This window comes from Malaclemys terrapin, chromosome 18, assembly GCF_027887155.1.
Source record: "Malaclemys terrapin pileata isolate rMalTer1 chromosome 18, rMalTer1.hap1, whole genome shotgun sequence".
NCBI classification, from domain to species: domain Eukaryota; kingdom Metazoa; phylum Chordata; order Testudines; family Emydidae; genus Malaclemys; species Malaclemys terrapin.
This window is the reverse complement of record NC_071522.1, coordinates 10,102,101-10,123,543: the sequence shown is the minus strand read 5'-3', so window position 1 is coordinate 10,123,543 and position 21,443 is coordinate 10,102,101. Positions and strand designations below refer to the sequence as shown.

The following is a 21,443-nucleotide window of genomic DNA, read 5'->3' as shown; positions in this document are numbered from 1 at the left end:
CTTCACCTACTCGCTTCTAATGTGGCATTTTACCAACTGAGAACACCATTTAGAGAGAGAATTTCTCAACACCTTTAACTTGTTGCTTCTTAGAACAGCTAATTGTAGATGAGGCAAGAAGCTGCGCTCTTAGTTCGAAGTAATGCTATGGGTGAGCCAGTGACAACAGCGTAAACTCGCTGTTGTCTGAGATCCTACCAAAAACTAGCTGTAGAGCTTGAAAGTCTTCAAAAGGCAGACTTTGGATAGAAGAGGGAGCTAATCAAAAAGACCCAAATGAGGGAAGTAAAACTCAACCTCAGTGTGAAGCAGCTCTGTAGCTCAGAAAGCATTAGTGCATTCCCCTAAACAGGAAGGCAAGGTGAGAAAAGAAGTGGGATTAAATGGGTGAAAGACTATGAGCACCAAAGTTATTGGTCACACTTTTTATATGAAGGTTCCATTTTTGTAAGGGTGAACAAATGATTACGAGATGGACTTTGGAGGTCTGTGTTTTGATGGTTATAAGCACCTCAGCAGGAGTTGCTGTAGATGGTTATAAGCAGTCTATTCAGCTCTGATTAGCCATTTATTAACCATCTATATAAACCCCCTTTATAAACTACTTTTAATTAGAAAGCGTGACCAAGGTATCCTTAAAAAATGGAAAGGCAGCCTGAACAAAGCCACTAGCAAGGAATGTAAATGGGTTAACAACATGTAAGATGGGAACGTGAAGAAAAAATAGACTGAATAAAGAGTTTGGGTTTTGTTTTAAAGTATATCGGCAGCAGCAAGCCTGGAAGAGAAGTTGGTGGGTCCACTGAAAAGAGAGTAAAGGGAACAATTAAGGAGGAAAAGGAGCCATCCTGGCCGCTCATTAGCTTTGTTGAATTAATGTTGGGTGCGATCAGGCCCTAAAGTTGTAGGAAAACCCTTCAGCCTAAACACCACTCCCATTACAGTCCAAGGAAAAATCCCAGTTGCTTAACTGCAACATTGTCTGGTGGGGGGGTGGGGGGGTGGTATATATAATGCATGCATGCACTGGATAATGGTTGAAGTTATTCAGAGAACCTTTAAAAATCTATTTGGTGGTGACCTACTTACTTTGAAAAGGGCGGCGTAGTACAATAGTCCATGCAGATTATGCATGGAAACTTAATTACATATCACTTACTATTCAGCCATAAGCATGTCAGCGTTCTCTGTTCAGCTTTTGAACCCCCTCCCCCCTTAAATGAGACTAAAGTTCACAAAAAAGCCTTGACAATATGTATTTATTCATATGTTACATTTAAAGATAAATAATTTTGAGCAATAAAGGAAAAATATTCTGCTCCTGACAAAAAATAAATAAGGCAATGCACAATAGTCATAAAATACAATTATGCAGAACAGATACGACGTTTGCAGAGATTTTTTTTTTTTTTACGTAGTAAAGAGTTGTGTAGTACATTCCAAACAAAAAATAGTGCAGATTTTTTTTTTTTTTAACAAAAATTCTTTAGGCTGGGTTTCTTGGAGAGATTTTTTTCTCCTGGCGGGATTTTGAATGGAATTTGTTTTCACCTTTCAAAAGAACAAACAGATACACAAACTGCAAAGCATTTGGGAAGCCCCTCCGGCAACCATGCATTGGTCTATAATACAATTTGACACCAAGCTATAAATAATAGTGGTTTTAGGTGGCTTAACACGCCAGCAACAGAATGTTTTTGTTGTTAATTTAATCTTGAGCATTCCCAAATTATTGGATGGTAACTGTTCTCCTCCCCCTCCAAATGCCTTTTATTTTGGCATTGAGTTCTAGGTTTCAAAAGGGCTCCTTCCCCTTTAACAGTCTCCCACCACCCATCTAACTTTGGCCCTTTTGCATACACCTGAATCGTATGCAAATTTTGACCCTTCTTTGTTCTGAAAATGCAAGATGCAGCTTTTAAGGTGTTCGGCTACCAGCTCAGAACAAATGGCTAGCTAGATCTAACGAACTGCTCCTGGATGAAGCCTGCTAGCTTGGGAAAGTAGGCAAAGATCTGAGAGCGATGCTACGATGCATCCCAGGAATTCAAAGAAACAATCATTAAGTTGGTTGCACTCAATTTATTTTTCTTTCATAGATCCACTGGTATCTTCCCAAGGCAGCCTACTGTTTTGAGAGAGACTTTTGGGCCTTTTTAACTCATTGCTCCAATAACCACCGATACAGCGACACATTGCATAGTCTTAACACCTTTTAGGGCCACATCCGGCTGCTTTTACTCACCTGAATAATCCCACTAAAATCAGCGAGACTACTCAAGGGAAGTTAGCACGACTCACCTTAGAAAGGAACGGTTTACCACGTTGCCAACATTTAATTCAAATCGTTTTGGTTTGGTTTCTTTATTTAAGCCACTGTCTTTTCCTCATCCCCTGTTCTATGAATTCAGTAAAACCCAGCTCCAAGAACTGACTAAGCAGTGCTACTGGCTAGCAGGAGCGCTTTAAATACCCGTCACTTTGCCCCCTTCGCCCATCATCTCTGCAGTGCTTGGGGTGCACCTCCCTTCAACGCTAATGAACTGCATTTTGGGAAGACGCTCTAGTCCTCAATTTCAAAGGACCAGTAGCGGGCGTTCTTGCCCATGTGCTGTTTGCTGCTATGGAGAATACATACTTCTGTATGTACTTCTTCTCCACCAGTGCAGAATGGATTCTTGCTGAACAGCTGATGCATCATTCTGCAGAGAGAATGAAGCCCTGGGGAAAGTCAGGATGGTTCAGATGTAAGACGGCACCATCCTGCAATCAGCAGCTTTTCCCATGGAAAAGAAGCAAGGAGAGGGGGATCTTTATGTAACGGCTAGAAGGGAGGGTAGGGAGCAGTTCATTCCTGGAATGAATGAAGACTGAGAGGCATTTCAAAATACACCGAGATTTCCTCTGCCCTATTTTGTGAAATCACAAAGGAACAGGTCACCTTAAAATGTCTCATTTCTCTCCTTAGTTCAGGTCCCATGAAAGTTGATAGTGGTAACTGACTGCATGATATTTGGGTGTATCTGAAGTGACGGACAGTCCTCTTAAAGGACCAATAAACTATATAAATGGCACAGATCAGATGGACAGACAGACTAGTGTAGCCAGGATGTTGTTGCAACAATATTCTGGTGGGGGGGGGGGGGGGGGGGGATTTTTTTTTTGACCGAACAAGGAAGTTTTGAACACACCATTTTCTGGGCAGCTTGATCAAGTAAGGCATGAATGACAAATCCTCATTCATCAAAGTCAAAGGTCTACAGAAAGGGGATCAAATTTAAAAGTGACTTCCCCCTAACGTCACGAGGTATGGGCACATTACAGATTTATACATCTTCAACTCTATATTTAAACATCTTTTACTATTTTTTCAAAAAAAATCTGAGAATAAGGGCCTCTACCCATTTTATTTTATAACAAGGTGGAGATACTGTATAGTCTCATAATATTAAGGATACAAAAGTTTGTTGTGTCTTTATACACCTGAAACTTATTTTTCTTGATTTGTAAAAATATAACAAAAGAGGAATGAGTGTCCTGTACTGATTCTTTGGCATAATTCAATCTGTATCTTTGCACAGACTGTAACTGAGGGTAATGTGCCTCAAATTTCACAGTGGGCCACTTGTGGATCATAATCTGTTTCAGAAATGCATCGGTTTACCAAACAACTTATACTGTGTAAAAGATGCAAGTGAAACAATGGGTAAACAGTCACGGTTCTAATACTAGCCAGTAAAAACAACACTTGAATGTTTAGTATTTTTCTAACTCTGGTCCTGTTAGTTCTACTGCTGAAATTTGGGTAGAGTTTTTCTTTTGTATTTTCAAACATACAACACTGATTTATTCCCTTCCTAAAAGAAATCCGTTAAAGATCATCTAAGATAGACCAATATGTGATGGGTGAGCTTTCCAGAAGTCCTTAGGGTTGGCCTAACTCTGCTTTCACTAAGTCCAAGGGGAAGTTTCACCAATGACTCCAATGGGCGCAAAGTCACGCCTGCAGTCTTACCTTTTGAGAGTAGAATTTTCAAAAGGACTCTCAAGATGATCTCCAATGAGAGCAACTCAAGATGATCTCAACTTAAGGGTGTTTGGATCCAGGGCTAAATTTAATTTTAATAGCTCTCTTGGAAGAGATTTGACCATCTTTAATATTGAGGCACATTGGCAAAGGATGGAATTTTCAAAAGTGCGTAAATGATTTAAGAGCACAAGTCCCATTGCAAGTCAGTGGGACTTGTGCTTCTGGATTTTTTTTTAAAAAGTGCCCACGTGCCTGTTCTAGTGAAATCAACGGGTAACTTCATTAGACGTTCATTAGGATCAGATCGTCTCTCATGCTGGCACAGTGATAATTCTCTTCCTGCTGTATCATTAAACTTTCAATCTAACTGATCAGTCTGAAGACTCTCACAGTATGTCTTGGATCTAGGCATGTACTATAGTCTTTGTGGTGACACTGTGGAGATATAAACACACTGACACTACACTTTTGCCAGACGAAAGCCCGAGGACAGCTCCTCAGCTGGTGCAAATTGTCACAACTCCTTACCCCAGTGGAGAAGGTGTAAGTATTGTGCCATCACTATAAACTTTACAGCCGGAAATGAAGGCTGTAGGACCTCAGGAATACAAGCGAATGACAGAGAGAACTATTGCATGTTTACATGGAAACATTCCAGAGACAGCAAATGCAATAAAATAAAGGATAGCCCCATAAAATACACTTTGTTAATCCGGCAAATGCTGACACCTCCATGGGAATTAGTGACGGCCTGGATTTTATTTTTCAGAAGTCATGAAGTTCTAATAAGATAGGTCCTAAAGCTCTCTGAGAAGTCAGGTGTGCAAACTGCAGGGCACGTGTATTCGTGAGGTTCTACAGTACGTTAAAGCCCCACTCCTGCCCTCCATTTTCCTGTTGCAAATCCCCCTGCGCTTGCCCCACTCCACATAGGTGCAGGAGTGGGAGATCCAACCACAGGAGCAGGAGCTTAATTGCCTATGCACTAAGCCAGATTTCTAACCTGGAAGTGTAAACTATATAGGGCCAGATTCTGCCACCGTGGAATACTTGCAGAGTAAGGTACTGACTACTTAGTGTGGGACAGGGTAGCAGAAATGTATCCCTGGTAGCTGGATCCTTTTTTTATTACAATTATTTAAATGGTGGTAGCACCTTGGGGCCCCAGCCCAGAACCCTATTGTGCTAGGCACTCTCCAAACAGAACAAAAAGCCAGCTCCTACCCTTCAAGAGACAATAATCTTTCTGGCCCAGATTCAGCACCACACTAAGCAAATGTGTAGTGGTCAGCAGCGTAGGGATGGATTTAATCACATGCTATGGTGCTTTAATCACATGCTATGGTGCTTTGCTGAAGTAGGGCCGTGGACACTGAAAATTGTTCTTAATGTCTTCTCAGACCAATTTCACTGAAATGTTAGCAAACAGGCTGGACAGGATGATGTAGCATCTTGTATCTCTGGAGGCAGCAATTTACAAGTTGCCCCCTCCGATTTTAATCCTCTTCTAGTACCAGCTGAAACAGATGGTTGGCCTAAGCGTACCTGACTCGCCTGTCCCTGCAGATATGCTGCCGCTAAGGATACACTGCCAGGAGTCACTGTGGATCGACACCTGTCATGTTTTGGCCTAGTGAAGATATTTGACCAGGATTTTTCTGAGTAAACTGGCTTGGCTTCTCTGGTTCTCGGAGGCAGGGTGTTTTTATTCTCTTCAACGGTATGATTTCTAACCTGATTACAAATGGTTCTAGATAATGGGATGGACAGTCCTCATACGGCCAAGAACACTCTTGGGAGCTGGGGCATCCTTTCACATATCCTAGGTGAGCTCCACAGCATTTGCTTTTCTAAGATCCCGACCCAGAGCTCACAGACTTCACTGGGCGTTGAATTGGGGGCCTTAAGTCTGCATGCCAGGAAGTTTTGGTCAAGCACAAAATATTCCTAGTGTGTTAAGGGTCTAATAGGTCAATATATGACTCCAAAAACCAAAATTCCTTCTGTATCTCAGACATGTAGCTGGACGATATCTAGAGACTAGGAGAGGGTAGAAGGCCAAAAAAAAAAAAAAAAAAAAAAGTTTTGCCTCACAATACCAAGTGAGCATAACAAGGACTATCAAACACAAACCTCATCATCTGGTGGTGGAAAATTTCGTTTGTTTTAAAAGTCTATTACAAATCTCTGGACTATTTACTACATTACATGGAAGATGCAATTAAAACATCATCTGAAGTTACAGTGCAAGAAATGCTTCGTCCCACAGTCAGTACTAAGCCCGTTTCCCTTTCCGTCTGCGGTCACTTGTTTTCAATCAGTGTTTGCACTTTGTAGACGAGGCCCCTTGCGATCATCAGGATTTCCTGGGCATTGTGATGCTCCGCCATTTCTACAAGAGAGACAGACACCGATTTGTACCTGCCAGCCCCAGGCGTTCAGGCTCCTGCAAGCCAGTGAGACACATACGTGCAGCCATCGAAAGCACTGCATGACTGGTGACTTGCACATTCAACGGTGTCATCAAAGTTCCAGGATTAATCCTTGGGGGCTAACAGTCGAGAGATCCTACCTGCAGTGCTAACAATCCCTTTTGTTTCAGTTTTAGTGCTGGGGAAAATCCCTACAGCGATAGGGATTGGAGGAGTAGGTTAGCACTCTGGTAATCTTGAACCATACAGCTGACCTTCACACCCATTCCTCGGTCGCAATACAAGTCTCATACTTCCATCTATGTTAAAACATTCTCATGCTGCCCACTGGACAGAAGTTTTATAGCCACCCTGGAACTTTCTCCAACAAAAAAAGTAGAAACTCTTCTGAGAATTGGCTGCCCCTGAGCCTTGAAAACCCATTTTCTTCCATCACCCACATAGCTCCCAATCTACGGCAGCGGTTCTCAACCAGGAGTCTGGGGCCACCAGGGGGGCTACGAGCAGGTTCCAGGGGTGGGGTCTGCCAACCAGGGCCAATGTTAGACTCGCCGGGGCCCATGGCAGAAAGCTGCAGCGCCTTGTGCAGGGCTGAAACCAAAGCCTGAGCAACTTAGCCAGGGCTTTTATATGCCAAAAAACAGTTGTTGGGGCACAGCTGGGCCATGGAGTTTTTAGAGCATGGGCGAGGAGCTCAAAGAAAAAGGTTGAGAACCCCTGATCTACGGCCACCAGAGAGGTTACCTGCAGATAAACACTGGCTGTGAGTGAGGAGTGAGTCTGGGTTCCTCTGTTTTTTGGGTGCCCACCTTGAGACACCTTCTTAAGAGTCCTAGCTTTTGAAAAGGGCAGAACACCCACCCTCTGGAAAACAGGCCCATTAACGTGTTCAGACCCAGAATCACTAGAAAATCTTGGCCTATTTCCCACACCCTAATCTAAAAAACCCACCAGACAGTAATGGGGAAGGACAGGAGAATGACACAATTCAGCTGCTTTTTATCAATGGGTTTTTAAAAAAAACACAACCCATCTCTTACCATTAAAAAACTTGATGATATCGGTGAAGTCCATGTTGTTATCACGGATAATCTCGCGATAGACCTCCACTAGTGCTAAGGCAATGAAAAGGACAAAATGTTCTGAAGAGATGTGCTTTGCTGCCCAAATAACTTCCCACACTGTAAATACATCCTCGTACAACAATTCTGAATGGGAATAAACATTACAAGAGCATCGGATTATTCAAGCTGACCATTTCTGTTTCTCAAAGGACATCTTTTCTAGGGCCTTAGGCAGTGGTCAAACAATACTAGAAGACATATTCTGACACTCACATGAGTCATGGTGGCAAAACCTGCTCCTTAGTGGTTATACAGGCTCAGGGCGCTGTCAACGAATGAGCTTACTTTGGTTCTGAGTTTTTGTTTATACAAAACTTCCTATGAATAGAAACAGTTTCTAGATTGAAAAATAAAACGACAGATCTCCCTTTTGGGAATGAAACGTTCCCTTCCAACACCGGGGATTTAAACAGCACTGGGCTGCTCCCTGGAGACTAGAAACTGACTAGTTCCATTGTGGGTCTTGAGTAAAAAGCAAAATATAACCAGCAGAGAGGGGGGTTATGGGAGTAGATGAGATTTTTTCGTAGATTATGAGACAATTAACTAGTAATTTCGCAAGACATACAAAGTAAATACAGATCACAGTGTAGGCATGTAATAACAGACATGAGTTTACCACTAGGTGTATAATCTCAGTGGCCTGGAGCACATTCTAAGCAAGACAGACACAAAGGAGTCAGTCAGTGTGCTCTGAGAGGCAGAGAGGTGGAGTGACTTGTCCCCATGCAGGTCAGAGGCAGAGCTGGAATCAGGCTCCAGTTTCCCCTTCCTCTGCCTTGTCGATTTAGATGCTAGGGACCAGATGTGTAAAGGTATTTTGAGGCCTAGTTGGATTTTCAAAAGTATCTAGGTGCCCATTTCCCATTTATTTCAATGGCTTGAGGCATCTAGATGCTTTTGAAAATCCCACTAGGTGCTTTTAAAAATCTAGCCCTAAGGTCGTTGCGCCAGGTATCAGCTCTTACTTTGTTTATGGACAATATGTAGGGCCCCAATTTTGACCGGGGCTTCTAATCCTAAATCTTCACTATTCATTAACAAGAAACAACCTCGCTTCCTTGAGGGTTTGAAAGCACTGTCTGCTCTGCTGAGGTTGTGGCTTTAAAAAGGGTGCACAGGAATTGTTACAGCAAAGAACAAGCCATAAAGGTCTCATGGCAGTTTCTGTATTTTGCTGGGCCGAGAGTAGCTGCTTCTTGTCAGTGTTGTTGGGGGTACAGGCAGTGAGGCATGAATCGGACGCAGAAACAGGCCAGTAAGGGCTATCGGATGCTGGTGGAAACTGGAGCAAGTCCACAGAAAGCAGTGGGGTTACTTCAGATTTCCACCGACGTGCCCGCGAGCAGAGTCCGGCTCGAACAGTTCGAAACTCTCAGAACGCCTGGGCCCAGTGACTGCATAGGCTCTGGAGCAATAAGACTCAGTGGTTCAGGAGCCAAATTAGCCATCAACATGCCCCAAAAGTCATGTGACTTCATTGTTTCATTTACTGTCGTGCTATATATTACATTGAAACAGTATGATGGGGAACTACTTTGTTTTTATATAGATTATGCTCACAGCAAAATGACAGGCCACGTATTATTATTTTTATCCACTACGATTGGTTAATCAGATCGTAAAAGCATCCTGATTGGTTAATAATTTAATGAAATCACACAGTGTTTTAATCTCATGTGGGGTAAAGAGCCACTTGCAGCTCACCAGCCTCCGTCTGAGTATCACTGGTCTACAGCGTGCGTTTGGTGGTGGTCCTCGTTGGAGGAGGACTTGGGGGTCCCTTCAGAATCCTTTTCCCCACCCACCATCTGACAGCCGCTCCAGCGAGAGAGAGAACCCACAGACAGGCTCTCGTTTTTTCTCCTCTTCCGTCTCTTCTCGGCAAGACCCACACTTAAAGCATGTGAACATCGGTACTTTTCATAGCCGAGTGTTAACACTTCTTTAAAAAGCAACAGAGGGTCCTGTGGCACCTTTGAGACTAACAGAAGTACTGGGAGCATAAGCTTTCGTGGGTAAGAACCTCACTTCTTCAGATGCAAGAAGTGAAGAAGTGAGGTTCTTACCCACGAAAGCTTATGCTCCCAGTACTTCTGTTAGTCTCAAAGGTGCCACAGGACCCTCTGTTGCTTTTTACAGATTCAGACTAACACGGCTACCCCTCTGATACTTGACACTTCTTTAAGCATCTGATCTGGGGAAAGCTGGCGTGTGTGTGTTTAAATGAACTATTGACTTGTTCTAGAGCAAGCAGCGTCTCTTGGGTTGTAGCGACTGGTTATGATACACTTCTGTTTAATGTTGGGAGTGGACATCTTGGTGTTTGGGATAGAGCAGGGGTGGCCAACATGCGGCTCTTCAGAAATTAATAGGCGGCTCCTTGTATAGGCACTGACTCCGGGGCTGGAGCTACAAGGCGCCAACTTTCCAATGAGGGGGGTGCTCACTGCTCAACCCCTGGCTCTGCCACAGGCCCTGCCCCCACTCCACCCCCTCCCTTACCCCCCAGAGCCTCCTGCACACCACGAAACAGCTGATCATGAGGTGCAGGAAGGGAGCAGGAGGCGCTGATTGGTGGGGCTGCCAGTGGGTGGGAGGCGCGGGGAGTGGGGTGGGGGAGCTGATGGGAGCCTGCTGACGTATTGCTGTAGCTCTTTGTCAATGTACAATGGTAAATTCTGGCTCCTTCCCAGGCTCAGGTTGGCCACCCCTGGGATAGAGGATTATGTGTAATATGGTAGCACCTACAGGGCCCAACCAAGACTGGGTTGTGCTAGGTGCCTTGTACTATCTTCAGAGCTATTGCTGGACTGAGTTGTTAGAAGGCAAATTGAGAATTATACGTAGGGTCCTTGGCATGAGCATGGTGGCCTCTATTGACCATTCCTACCCCTAAAACCAACCCCCACAGCTGCTCGCTGCATTACACGCCCCTGACGTCAGGCTCTGAGTGTTATTACCTCTTTTAAAATCAAGCAGGAACCAGCGATAGCAGAAGTAAAAGTGGGTGTAGTCTCCGTTTTGGTGCATCAATTCAAAGAGCTCACAGTCTAGAATCTGGAAAACAAAACAAAACCTTTAAACGTCAGTCTCCTGCCTCCGACAGCACCAGTCCCAAACGCTTCAAGCTGATTCTCTGTGCCCCACCCAGCCTGACCGTGTGGTTAGATAGATCCTTAGCTGCTCTAACACCACTACCTCTCTGTCTCCCTCCCTGTCGTGACCCTCCACCCGAGGTGGGAGGGGAAGAGAGCTGGTGGAGGAGGTTACCTCCACCAGCTTTATGACAGCTGAGACTTCCCCTACAGCAGGGGAATTCTCCCCTGGTCACCCCCAACCAGAATACAGCTCAGGGTGGCCACAGTGGGACAGAGCATCCAGCCCCTTGGTTTGGAGCAGTTGTGATGGAAGAGGAACAAAATCTTTGCTCACAAGGGTACAGAAAAACGGGGTAGGAAGTTCGTATAAACCTGTGGGGCCAGATCCTCAGAAAGAGGCTGAGTTTCACTGAAGCGGACAGCAATGGCAACATACCCCAGCTGCAGATGTTTAGCTGAGTTCCCACCAGCACACGGGCAGGGGGGTGGCAGTTGTGTACAGCTGTTCGGTCGGCACTTCAAAAACCAGGGGACAAAGCATCCAACTGGCATAGCCGGATTAATATTGCCGAATGGGGGGTGTCTGATCCCTCTAGCCCCTTGACGTCTCACGTGGGGGAGGGGGGAGAGACAGGATGGGACTGATACAGCAGGGCAGAAGACGTCAGGACTGCAGGCTTTTATTGCCTACTTTGCCACTGCGTGTCCTTGAATATGTCATTTAAGTTCTCTGTGCCTCAATCTCTTCATCTGTACGATGAGGATTACCCTTACTTTCCTCGCCGGGCGGTAGCAGGCAGGTTGATATTTATAGAGCTCTTTAGGGTCCCCATGGGACAGGGCTGTTACCGGTCTGCAGCAGCAGCCTTCTAAGGTCCCATCTGCACCTTTCGAAAATCTCTCCCCCCGTGGCCTGAGTTCTTGGCAGACCCTATTTCACCACCTGCCCTCGCTCCGGTAGGTCAAAGCAATGGTTAGTCACTGCAGCGCGGCAAAGCACCGGTTTGGGAGCCATGATGCCCCAGAGGGGTCCCAAAACTGGTTGCAGTTCTAAACGTGGGGATCATGGGAGGGGAAAAAAGATTGGGAGCTACTGCTTGAATGTCGGCAGCAGGTCATCCCAGCTATTTTAAGGGCTGGCTCGTGTGCGCCGACATTTATAAAAACCACAAACCCAAACGGCACAAATCAAGATGTGTCGGTCACTTGCCACGGAAGCTCTTTGGAGCAGAGACCATTTGTTTGTTATACATTTGTGCAGCACCTAAAATGGTGGGGCCCAACACTACAAATAACAGACATCTACCAGCCTGCATTGTGGTCGAAAAGTTCAAAGAAGCTAATGATGCGTCCAGTCCTGCAAGCCTGACTCACAGGAGTGGTCTCACTGATTTCCACAGAGGACTAGATTTTATAATCGGCTCCATTTTGTTATATGGAGTAATCTCTACTTACAATTCATAGTCTAGCTCGGTGCAGAATGGAAGATCCATAAAATGCGAAGACCTCTCACCAGAGGTCAGGTGAATGTCTCAAACATAAAATGTGGAAGCGAATCAAAGTTAAGATGATTTCTCCCAGAGGCCAACTGACGGGCTAGTGAGTGAGCGCCTCTTTCACTGATGCCCGCCCAAGGTTCTGAAGTAAGTTGCTGTTCAGCAGTGAAATTGTTGAATGTGTTGGCCCTCCTAGCCCTCTTCCTTATTTAATCTGTTCTGATATTTTTATTGCCCTTTAAAATCTGCCACAGTATTGGACAGCCAGACACGGAAATACAATTTCAGCAAACTCCACTGCCCAGGATCTGTTCTAATGCATTTGCTCATTCAGCACAATAAGCCAACTGTAACCGTTTGTTTGGATTAGCAGCGGCTCTCAACCTTTCCAGACTACTGGACCCCTTTCAGGAGTCTGATTTGTCTCGCATGCCCCCACGTTTCCCCTCACTTAAAAACGACTTGCTTACAAAATCAGGCATAAAAATACAAAAGGGTTACAGCACACTATTGCTGAAAAATGGCCGACTCTCATTTTTCCCACTTAAATCAATTGGAATATAAATATTGTACTTACATTTCAGTGTCTAGAATATAAACAACTCATTGTCTATGCCTTTGGCAGTGCTTTTTATGTAGCCTGTTGTAAAACTAGGCAAGTATCAGATGAGTTGATGGACCCCCTGGAAGATCTCTGTGTACCCTCAGGGGTACGTGTACCCCTGCTTGAGAACCACTCAGCTAGTTACCCACCAAGTACCACCGGATGAATTATAAACAGAGACATCTAGGGGTGCCATAAAATAACTTCCTCTGATTAAGAAGCCCCTATCCTAGAGTGTTATCAGCATATTGCTTACTTACAGTTTATGGTAACAAGTGCTACATGCACAAGTCTTTAAAGGATTGGGGCCTCCAATTTGGGTATAAATAAACGTGTATTAAGTAAAATAGCTTCTTGTTAATGTTTTCACATTATGTGAATAACCTAATTATTTTTATTTTAATCTCAAAGTCTGCATGAAGGTTGAGCTGAGTTTTCATATTTAAAGCAAGGATTCAAGCGCTGACACACGTATGAATACAGCACATCTTCCCCAACATTACAGCACTTAATCTCTAAGTACACAATGACTCTTCTGAGAATCTGCAATTAAATTGGTTGATTAAAATTTTATCCTTTAAGATACTCAGTGAGGTTTTTTGTCTCCAATGATTTTAACAGACACAAGCTTCCCATATAGTTAAAACTAATTTTATAAAGATCAAATGTCATATCTAAATATCTGTGTGTAGACATATTTGTACGATTGGAAGTGTTTAGATCTTAACTGGTTAAGCTCAGTACCTGTCACCCTCCTTGCATGCCAAATCTTTCCTTTGTTAATTTTAAAACGATAAAACCATGATGTTTTGTTCTTATTATTTGTAACCTATTTACCCTGCAAAACTGAGATCAGATGCAGAGGGGTGTGTGTGTGTGTGTGTGGGGGGGGGTTGTTTGGTTTTCCCCAAAGAGTTGTGATCTTCTTACAAATAACCCAAGCACTGGAATGGGTTCCCTAGGGAGGTGGTGGAATCTCCTCCCTTAGAGGTTTTTAAGGTCACGCTTGACAAAGCCCTGGCTGGGATGATTTAGTTGGGGATTGGTCCTGCTTTGAGAGCAGGGGATTGGACTAGATGACCTCCTGAGGTCCCTTCCAACCCTGATATTCTATGAACCCAGCTAAAAAATTATGTGCATGTCTGTCCCTCTCTCTCTCTCACACGTGCTTTGCTCAAGATACACACAATGAAGCAGTGGCCCAAACAGGATTATATAAACCAGGGGTCGGCAACCTTTCAGACGGGGTGCGAGTCTTCATTTATTCACTCTAATTTAAGGTTTTGCGTGCCAGTAATAATTTTACCATTTTTAGAAGGTCTCTTTCTATAAGTCTATAATATATAACTAAACTATTGTTGTATGTAAAGTAAATAAGGTTTTTAAAATGTTTAAGAAGCTTCATTTAAAATTAAATTAAAATGAAACCCCCCCGGACCGGTGGCCAGGACCCGGGCAGTGTGAGTGCCACTGAAAATCAGCTCGTGTGCCGCCTTCGGCATGCATGCCATAGGTTGCCTACCCCGATATAAACCATCACTGCTCCTGACTGCTTTTCCCCGACCTCCGCCCCACCTTCCTTGCCTTGCAGTGGAATGTTGGGGCGAAATAAATCACCCAAGGGTTATAGCCAGAAGAGCCTTTCAAGAATACAGATCCAGTCAGTCCAAGCCCTGCAGGCGAGCTCAAAGGAAAGCCAAGACAATTCAGTGTTCTTTCCTTCTCAATTGCTCTAGGGGGGCCTGAGCCTTCTCCCATTGAATCAGCCCGTAGACCCCTATGTCGTCATTACTCTTTGTAGCTGATGTGCAGGATTGGTCCATGCGCTTTGTGGGCAGAGCTGAGCTGTACCAGAGAGCCTCAGCGCTCCTGCCAAGAGCTGTGTACGGGACTCTGCCCTATGCAGGTAGCAAGGGACGTTTGGGATCACAGACACCCGAGAACTGAGATGCTTAACCTCCCAATGGAGCGGTCACCACCAGGGGCGGCTCTATGTATTTGGCCGCCCCAAGCACGGCAGTCAGGCAGCGCGCCTGTGGGAGGTCCGCCACTCCCGCGGCTTCGGTGTACCCGCCGCCGAATTGCCGCCGAATCCACGGGACCGGCGGAGCTCCCTCAGGCATGCCGCCGAAGGTTCCCTGACTGCCGCCCCCACAGCAACTGGCACGCTGCCCCCCCACGGCTTGCCACCCCAGGCACGTGCCTGGAGCCGCCCCTGGTCACCACCTCATTGCATCAGCAGGAAGAACTTGCCCAAGAGCAGGGCAGCATTAAGCTAGTGGGACACAAAGGCCGATACAAACATGCTTCCCGCTTCCAATGAGGACTCGCCTGAATTAGCGATCGCATGTTGGCAAAATGTGTGTCCATAGCACCTCCGTTGGGGAAATTCTGGCTCATTCTCTTCATGAGGTGGCTGAAGCAGCTGTATGCCAGTTGATCTGTGGATAGAAGGTGGACGGATTAGAGTGCTGCAAAACCTGGGACCCACCTTTGTACTGGACAAGGCAATATGCTGCAGGGTAAAATGGGGGTGTGAGAGGGGGCGGGGGGGCAGCTTTCTCCTTCCAAATCTGTTGTTTTCCCCCATGACCAGTGCTGGGTGAAAACATGAGGCGGGCCACTGGACTGTCAGTTCTGATTGCAGAGCCTCTCTTACTGGGGGTGACTTGAGAGGCAGAAGGAACCCAGCTAGACTTGCAGATCCCATGTTGAGTTTGCAGCGCCAGCAGCTACAACAATACTGTTACCTCTGTTTACAAGTCAACTTTAGCCTGAGGAGAATACATAGGGAATCCCCAAGAGGCCATTGTGAGTCACTTCACAACAGGAAGATGACTGGAACGCTGCAGGCTTCCGGTTGGGGGAGTTGCCATTACATAATGCACACAACTTCCTCCCAAACGTGGTACTTTTTTGACTCAGTGTGTTCCAAGGCAAAGCATTACAAAAGGAAAACTCGGCCCGCCTACCATTATCAAGTATAACCATGAGAGGAGCCAGTAGGTCACACATGCCCTGGACGTATCCGACTTCCAGGTGCTCCCAAACATAACTGCACGAAGAAAGAAACAGAAGAGACACTAGCAAACGTAGTCTCTAAATCCCCTCCGCTGGATTGTTTTTAGTAGACGTTAAGTGTAGCTTCAGTGGGTGAATTCCCCAAGGAGGAAGCCACTTGTGCTTACAGAAATCACCCTTAAAAGCCTCTACAATTTAATAGAGAATGAGATCCTTTCTTACAGCTTTTTGGCAACATTCTATATGAGGGAGAGCACTTCCTACTGCTCCAAAAACCCCCTATGGGGAGGTGCTCTGGGAATTCTCCATGAGGGGACAGCTGCATATTAGTCATATTACAGCCCGCGGGAATCCAGCCCCAGATTCCAGCTTTCAGAATCATGCCCTAGGAAACTAAGTAGATTTAAAACACTGTATAAACTTCTAATACCACTTGACTGGGGCAGAAAGTAGCTCATACCACGTAATTTAGACGCAGAAACTGTAATCTGGAGGCTTCTGGAAAACCCCAACCAACGCACAGCCTCGAATGTCTAAGCATCCAAACTTTTCCGATGAGAAGTAAGCATTAGTTTTTGGACTCACTGATTCTGGCAGAGCAGGATACTCCGCTAGCAGCAACATTGTTAAAGGGATAGTAATGACTGTTCCCGGGGTACTGGAGGGGGTTTGATCTGGAAATGTATCCTTCCCACCCGCTTAAATATCACTCTAGCATCTGAACACCTCAGTTTCCTTAATTAATCTGATCTTTGCTACACCCCTGGGAGGTAGGGAAGCATTATGCCCATTTTACAGGTGGGGAACAAAGTAGATTACAAAACTTGTCCAAGGTGATACAGAGAGTCTGAAGCTGGGACTTAACAAAACTATCCATCCTACCTCATCGTCTTTCTCTAGACGCTTTTGGCCTTACCTTACTGCACTCTGGAGGGATGGGAGAGGCACGCACTAGCTAATATTAACCCAAGTTAGCTGCAGTGCAGTGAGGAGACGCGTTTGCTTTGCAAGCTGTGTTACCTGCACATGATGTTTCTGAGTTTCTCCAGGTTAGCAGCAGTAAAATACCAGTAATTCCGGTCGCACCTCTGGACGTCTTTGTCGATTCTATGCAGATTTAAGGCAACAGTGTCCAGTAATTCTATCTAGGAGGTTTAAAAAAACCCAGTGAGTCACATTTGCGGTTAAACAAAAGATGCTTCTAGAGATTAACCTGAGTTAAGAAAGCAGGAAGACGGCTGGATTCAGCCTTGTTCCCCTAAACCCCACGGGAAAGCGCTTTGAGACTGGCAGATGAAAAGTGCTCTATCCGTGCTAGGTATTATCATTACCAAGAGGGCGCACCAAGCAGCACCGGAGCTCGCTTACCTGGCTCCTGCACTCACCGCAACAGCACAGGGGGAATCCTGGGGGGGCCGTGGCCTGAGTACATTGCGCTCTGGCAATTTCCAGCTGCGGATAGGCCCTTGGAGGCCAGCTGGCCCAGTTTAGAGCAACCACTAGGATTCTTGAAACACCGTGGGAACCCGGGGCTGGTGCAGGTTGGCCCAGAGTGGGCGCCAGAACTGACTTCCCTCATTGCTGTTGAACTGAGTAGATTTTGGCACAGCAGAGGATTTGACCCCAGATGTGATTTGATTCCACTGAACCCGGAAAGCCTAGAATCCCTCACTGCATCTTAAATACATACAGCTACCTGGGAGGCATTAATAGAGCAGCTACCCAGTTCACTGCTGTTGAAAGTCCCAGGGACAGTGCATCTGCGTTGCAGGGGATTATTAATGGACGATGGCAGGCTTTTAGCAGCAATAGGCCCGAAACAAGAAAGCTTAAATCTGCCTCTAGCAACGCTAATATCCGAACCGGTGGTGTTGGGTTTAGATTAGGGCTAGTGTGCAGTTTCACGGGTTAGGATTTGGATCAAACGGCGCTAGACTCTCAGGAGTTGTTCCTTTGAGATTTTGGCCACTTCTGAATTGGACCCAGAAGAAAGGTTGCTTCTGGATTTGGATGCGACCCAGCAGTAAAACAGCTCGGATGGATTTGGATGCAGGGGTTCCCCTCCCGCTCCCTGACATTCAGAGAGTTTAGGTGCTGATTTTGGCCTATCCTTAGTTAAATCCTGCTTGACAGAAAGGCTGAAATACATGCAGGGCCTTGGGGAGGAAGAGAAGGCAGAGTGCTCTACAGACATTGGTCGATGCGTAATAGGATAAATGGTGACCTACTGTATAGGCAGCTCCACAAACAGAACCAATGTCCTCTCCAGATGTTAAATAATCCAACTGGGAGCACAGTTGTTCCTCCATTACAGAATCCTGAGGCTCTGAGGGGACCGCCTTGGCTTTCTGAGCCTGGGCCAGGTCCAGATCTGGTCTTTCTAAGTCCGCGCTAACTTCTTCCTCCGCCCCGTCCTCAAAGCAGACACTCTGCCCGTCGTCGATGCTGGACAGGATGCCTGAAGCGACCGAGTAATTCCGAGAAGAAGGTAGCCCAGAGTCGGGAGAATCAAATTCTACTGACTGCTGTTCTGCTGCAGCCGCGGCGACCGGAGTGTCGACGTTCACTGCAGTCAAAGAGGGGTCAACCGGACCTTTTAAATCTCGCTCTGTTGAGTCCATTTCATCTACAGATATGAAGACCTGATGATGATGATTGCAGGAGGGGGAAAAAAAGGAAAGACCAAATGAGTCCCAAACTCGTGTGTGGGGCTAGGTTATTTCAACAGATAAGATCACTGAGTCAGTAGAGCATCTGTATATTATCACATGCCGCATCCGTGCGTGTTTAAATTATAGCTGAACAGAGTGGATCTACCCAGATTTTACAATGAACTTAGAGGCTGGATGTGGCCAGAGAAGGGACTCTAAAAGTAATATCCACTTATATCTGCACACCGTGTCCTAAATTTTCAAACGTGATTTGACGTTGAATGTCTCCGTTTTTGGGCCCTTAACGCGAGTCACGTTTAAAGGGGCCTGACTCTGAGCACCCACCTGCTGAAAAATCAAGCCCCTTTATAAAACGTCTCTAGTTGGGCACCCAAAAATGGAGGCACCCAAGTTGAGCAATCACTCATGAACCTGGAGATCCTGGCCTTCAACCTCATGTTTGCTTCCTTGTGTTGGGCAATCAAACTTCATCACTTTTTTTTTTTTTTTAAACTTGCTAAACTTTTTAAAAACTTTTTTTAAACTTCACTCAGTGAAGTGAGCTGACTCCTTATTGTTCAGAAGAGAAGTGCATAGCTTAGACTAACCTTGAATGTGTGTGTGATGAGGCTTTTATAGTCACAGATGGCTAGAGACGGGAGAGCTCTGTTAGGTCATTGTCTATCCCTTCTAGCAATGTGGGTTTGTTCTGGACAATACAGTCTTACTGTCCACTTCACTTTCATTTTTTCCCTACAGCTTTGATGACCAAGATTTTTTTTTTTTTTTAAACCTATCCATGTGCATGAATTTAAGTTCTTTTGAAAGGTGCCAGGTTAGCAGCCCTGGAGATGCAACCAGGGCAGCGCCCGTCCCCTACTCCAACGCACAGCCTACCGGTGTGGCTAACGCCTAACCTTATGTCACAAGGGCTATTCAGTCTGCCTACCTATTCTGTGCTCAGCATCGAGGCTTAGAGTGATGAGGGTGGAGCCAGACACTGGGGCCATCACTGATCTGAGCACCTCCCTACTAGCGATGAAACTGAGACCCACCACGTGGTTGCTGGAACAGTAACTGCCGCTCACTATTGCTCTTGGCTGGATTTGAACTCGGGACCCAAAGACAAAAATATCTTCAGAGCCATTATCAATCCCTTGAGCCAATCCATTCCCCAGAGGCTCTTAACTGAAAGGGATTTTCTGCTGCTGTGGTAGACAGAGGCCATAAAAGCTCCTTAGGCAGCTAGGGGAGAATACCCCCAATGCAGGCATAGGAACAACCACAGACTACCCTACACGTGCCCCGTTGCAAGCCCTGGCATGGTACGGCCCAGGGGCCATAGCCCAGAACTCGACAGAGATTCCAGGATGCAGAGCTGCTGGGCAGGCTCTAATTGAGAGCAGCTCCCTGGACTGCCTACATTATGCAGAGGGCAGTTTCCCAAGAGTGCCTCTGCTACTGTTGTTCCCCCCCAAGCTGTGCCTGCGTGCGCTAGGTTTCCAGCATCGCCCGTTGTACTGCAACATTCCTTGAGGACGAGCGCACAGGAGAGCAGAGAGCTAGACAAGACCGCATACGTCGTTGCTGATGGTGGAATCCCTGTGGATCAATCGCTGAACGTGGCTGTCAATGCTGCTGCCTGACGAAAACTTAGCAAAGATGGCAGAGTGCGACTCTTTCTCCCGCTGCTTCACGATGACCTCGCAGGCTTTCCACTCGGCCATGACCTTCTGATACTTGAGAGCAATATCTTCATCCACCTTCAAACAAAGACACAGACAGATACAGCTGAAAAGCTAGACTCTCCTGGCAGGAGGGCATCCGAGACAGTCAAAGGCCTAGACGGCATGGCTTGCACCTCAGGAGAGATTAAAGCTAGTGAGGTGGCCAGACAGGATCTGAAACCCTGTTGAGCTCCAGGGAAACTGGGTTTGGGGTCTAGATCTCAACTCCAGGATGGGGCCCATCTCCAGCAACCAGACCTTGGGCAAGTCACTTAGTATCCCTGTGCCTCAGTTCTCCATCTGGCCAGTGGGGTTACCAGCCCTGCCCCCCTCACAGGGGGTTGTGAGGATAAATGCATTTGCTTTTGGGAAGAGATCAGCAAGAGGGAGCCACAAATAGCTAGACAGATGGGCAAAGTGGAATCAGGCGCATGGACAGAATGAGAGGCAAAGGACTGTAGTGAAATTTAAGGGCAGGTCAAGCTAGAAACAATGAAAAGGAAACAGTGAAGGTGCGGAATTGGCAGCCGGCCAGAAACATCAGGCTTGTTAAATAGGAGCAACCAAATCTCATGCTTCAGGGCGTAAGCTGCCACCACAAAGGGCAGGAAGGATTTTTTTTTTTTTAACAGTGTCACGTACAGCACTTCATGACTGGCCTCAGATAAAGGAGAAGGGGGCTGTCCACCTCGTGAAATCTCATCTAGGAGTGAGATGTGACTTGATGGACCAATAGCCTGCTCTAATCAAATCCTATGGCCCCCATACTGTATTTCTGCCCCCACCCCCACTTCCATCTTTGTAACCTAGGCCCCTGCAGCGAGCACCCGCCCTGGGTCTTGTTATTGGAATATACAGTTTTGCTACTGCTGGTTTCCTCTGTCGAAAGGAAAGTCAGACACCAAAAACACGCTCTGGCTACGAGGAGAGACACAATAACTTTGCTGCTCTGTGGCTGGTCAAGAGCTGGATAAAAGCCATAATAGCGAGCTGGCTTCAGGCTCTGGGCTTTGCCGGCTGCTTGCTACTGTAGCCGTCTCCCTGGGCGCTGGGCGATATCTGTCAGGCAAGATGGCTGTGGAGTCTTAAATCAGAAAGTACAACCCATAGCGGGAGGAGAGCCAGGGGAGGCAGTGCCCCCAGCTTGGCTGCTCAGTGATGACGGCATGATAGTACAGAAAGCAAAGGTGATCAGTCATCTGGGATGGTTTCAGTTGAGGACCTGGAGAGCTGAAATGCTGACCGCTCGGATTTCTC

At 46.2% G+C, this 21,443-nt stretch overlaps 1 protein-coding gene across 3 annotated transcripts in view; it reads right to left on the bottom strand.

The window, feature by feature from the left end:
- Nucleotides 1-3,138: 3,138 nt before the first annotated feature.
- Nucleotides 3,139-21,443, bottom strand: part of SGSM2 (small G protein signaling modulator 2) — a 131,280-nt gene continuing 112,975 nt past the window's right edge. For 2 of the 3 annotated variants that reach the window (XM_054008510.1, XM_054008512.1), the window contains 8 exons: nt 20,040-20,222; nt 18,037-18,450; nt 16,829-16,953; nt 15,760-15,842; nt 15,119-15,228; nt 10,550-10,646; nt 7,503-7,670; nt 3,139-6,422 (listed from right to left, as the gene is read on the bottom strand). In XM_054008510.1, coding sequence (XP_053864485.1) covers nt 6,334-6,422; nt 7,503-7,670; nt 10,550-10,646; nt 15,119-15,228; nt 15,760-15,842; nt 16,829-16,953; nt 18,037-18,450; nt 20,040-20,222 — 1,269 coding nt within the window. In that variant the 3' untranslated portion in view covers nt 3,139-6,333. The remainder of the gene's footprint in view (nt 6,423-7,502; nt 7,671-10,549; nt 10,647-15,118; nt 15,229-15,759; nt 15,843-16,828; nt 16,954-18,036; nt 18,451-20,039; nt 20,223-21,443) is intronic. The other variant, XM_054008511.1, reaches the window with a different exon arrangement.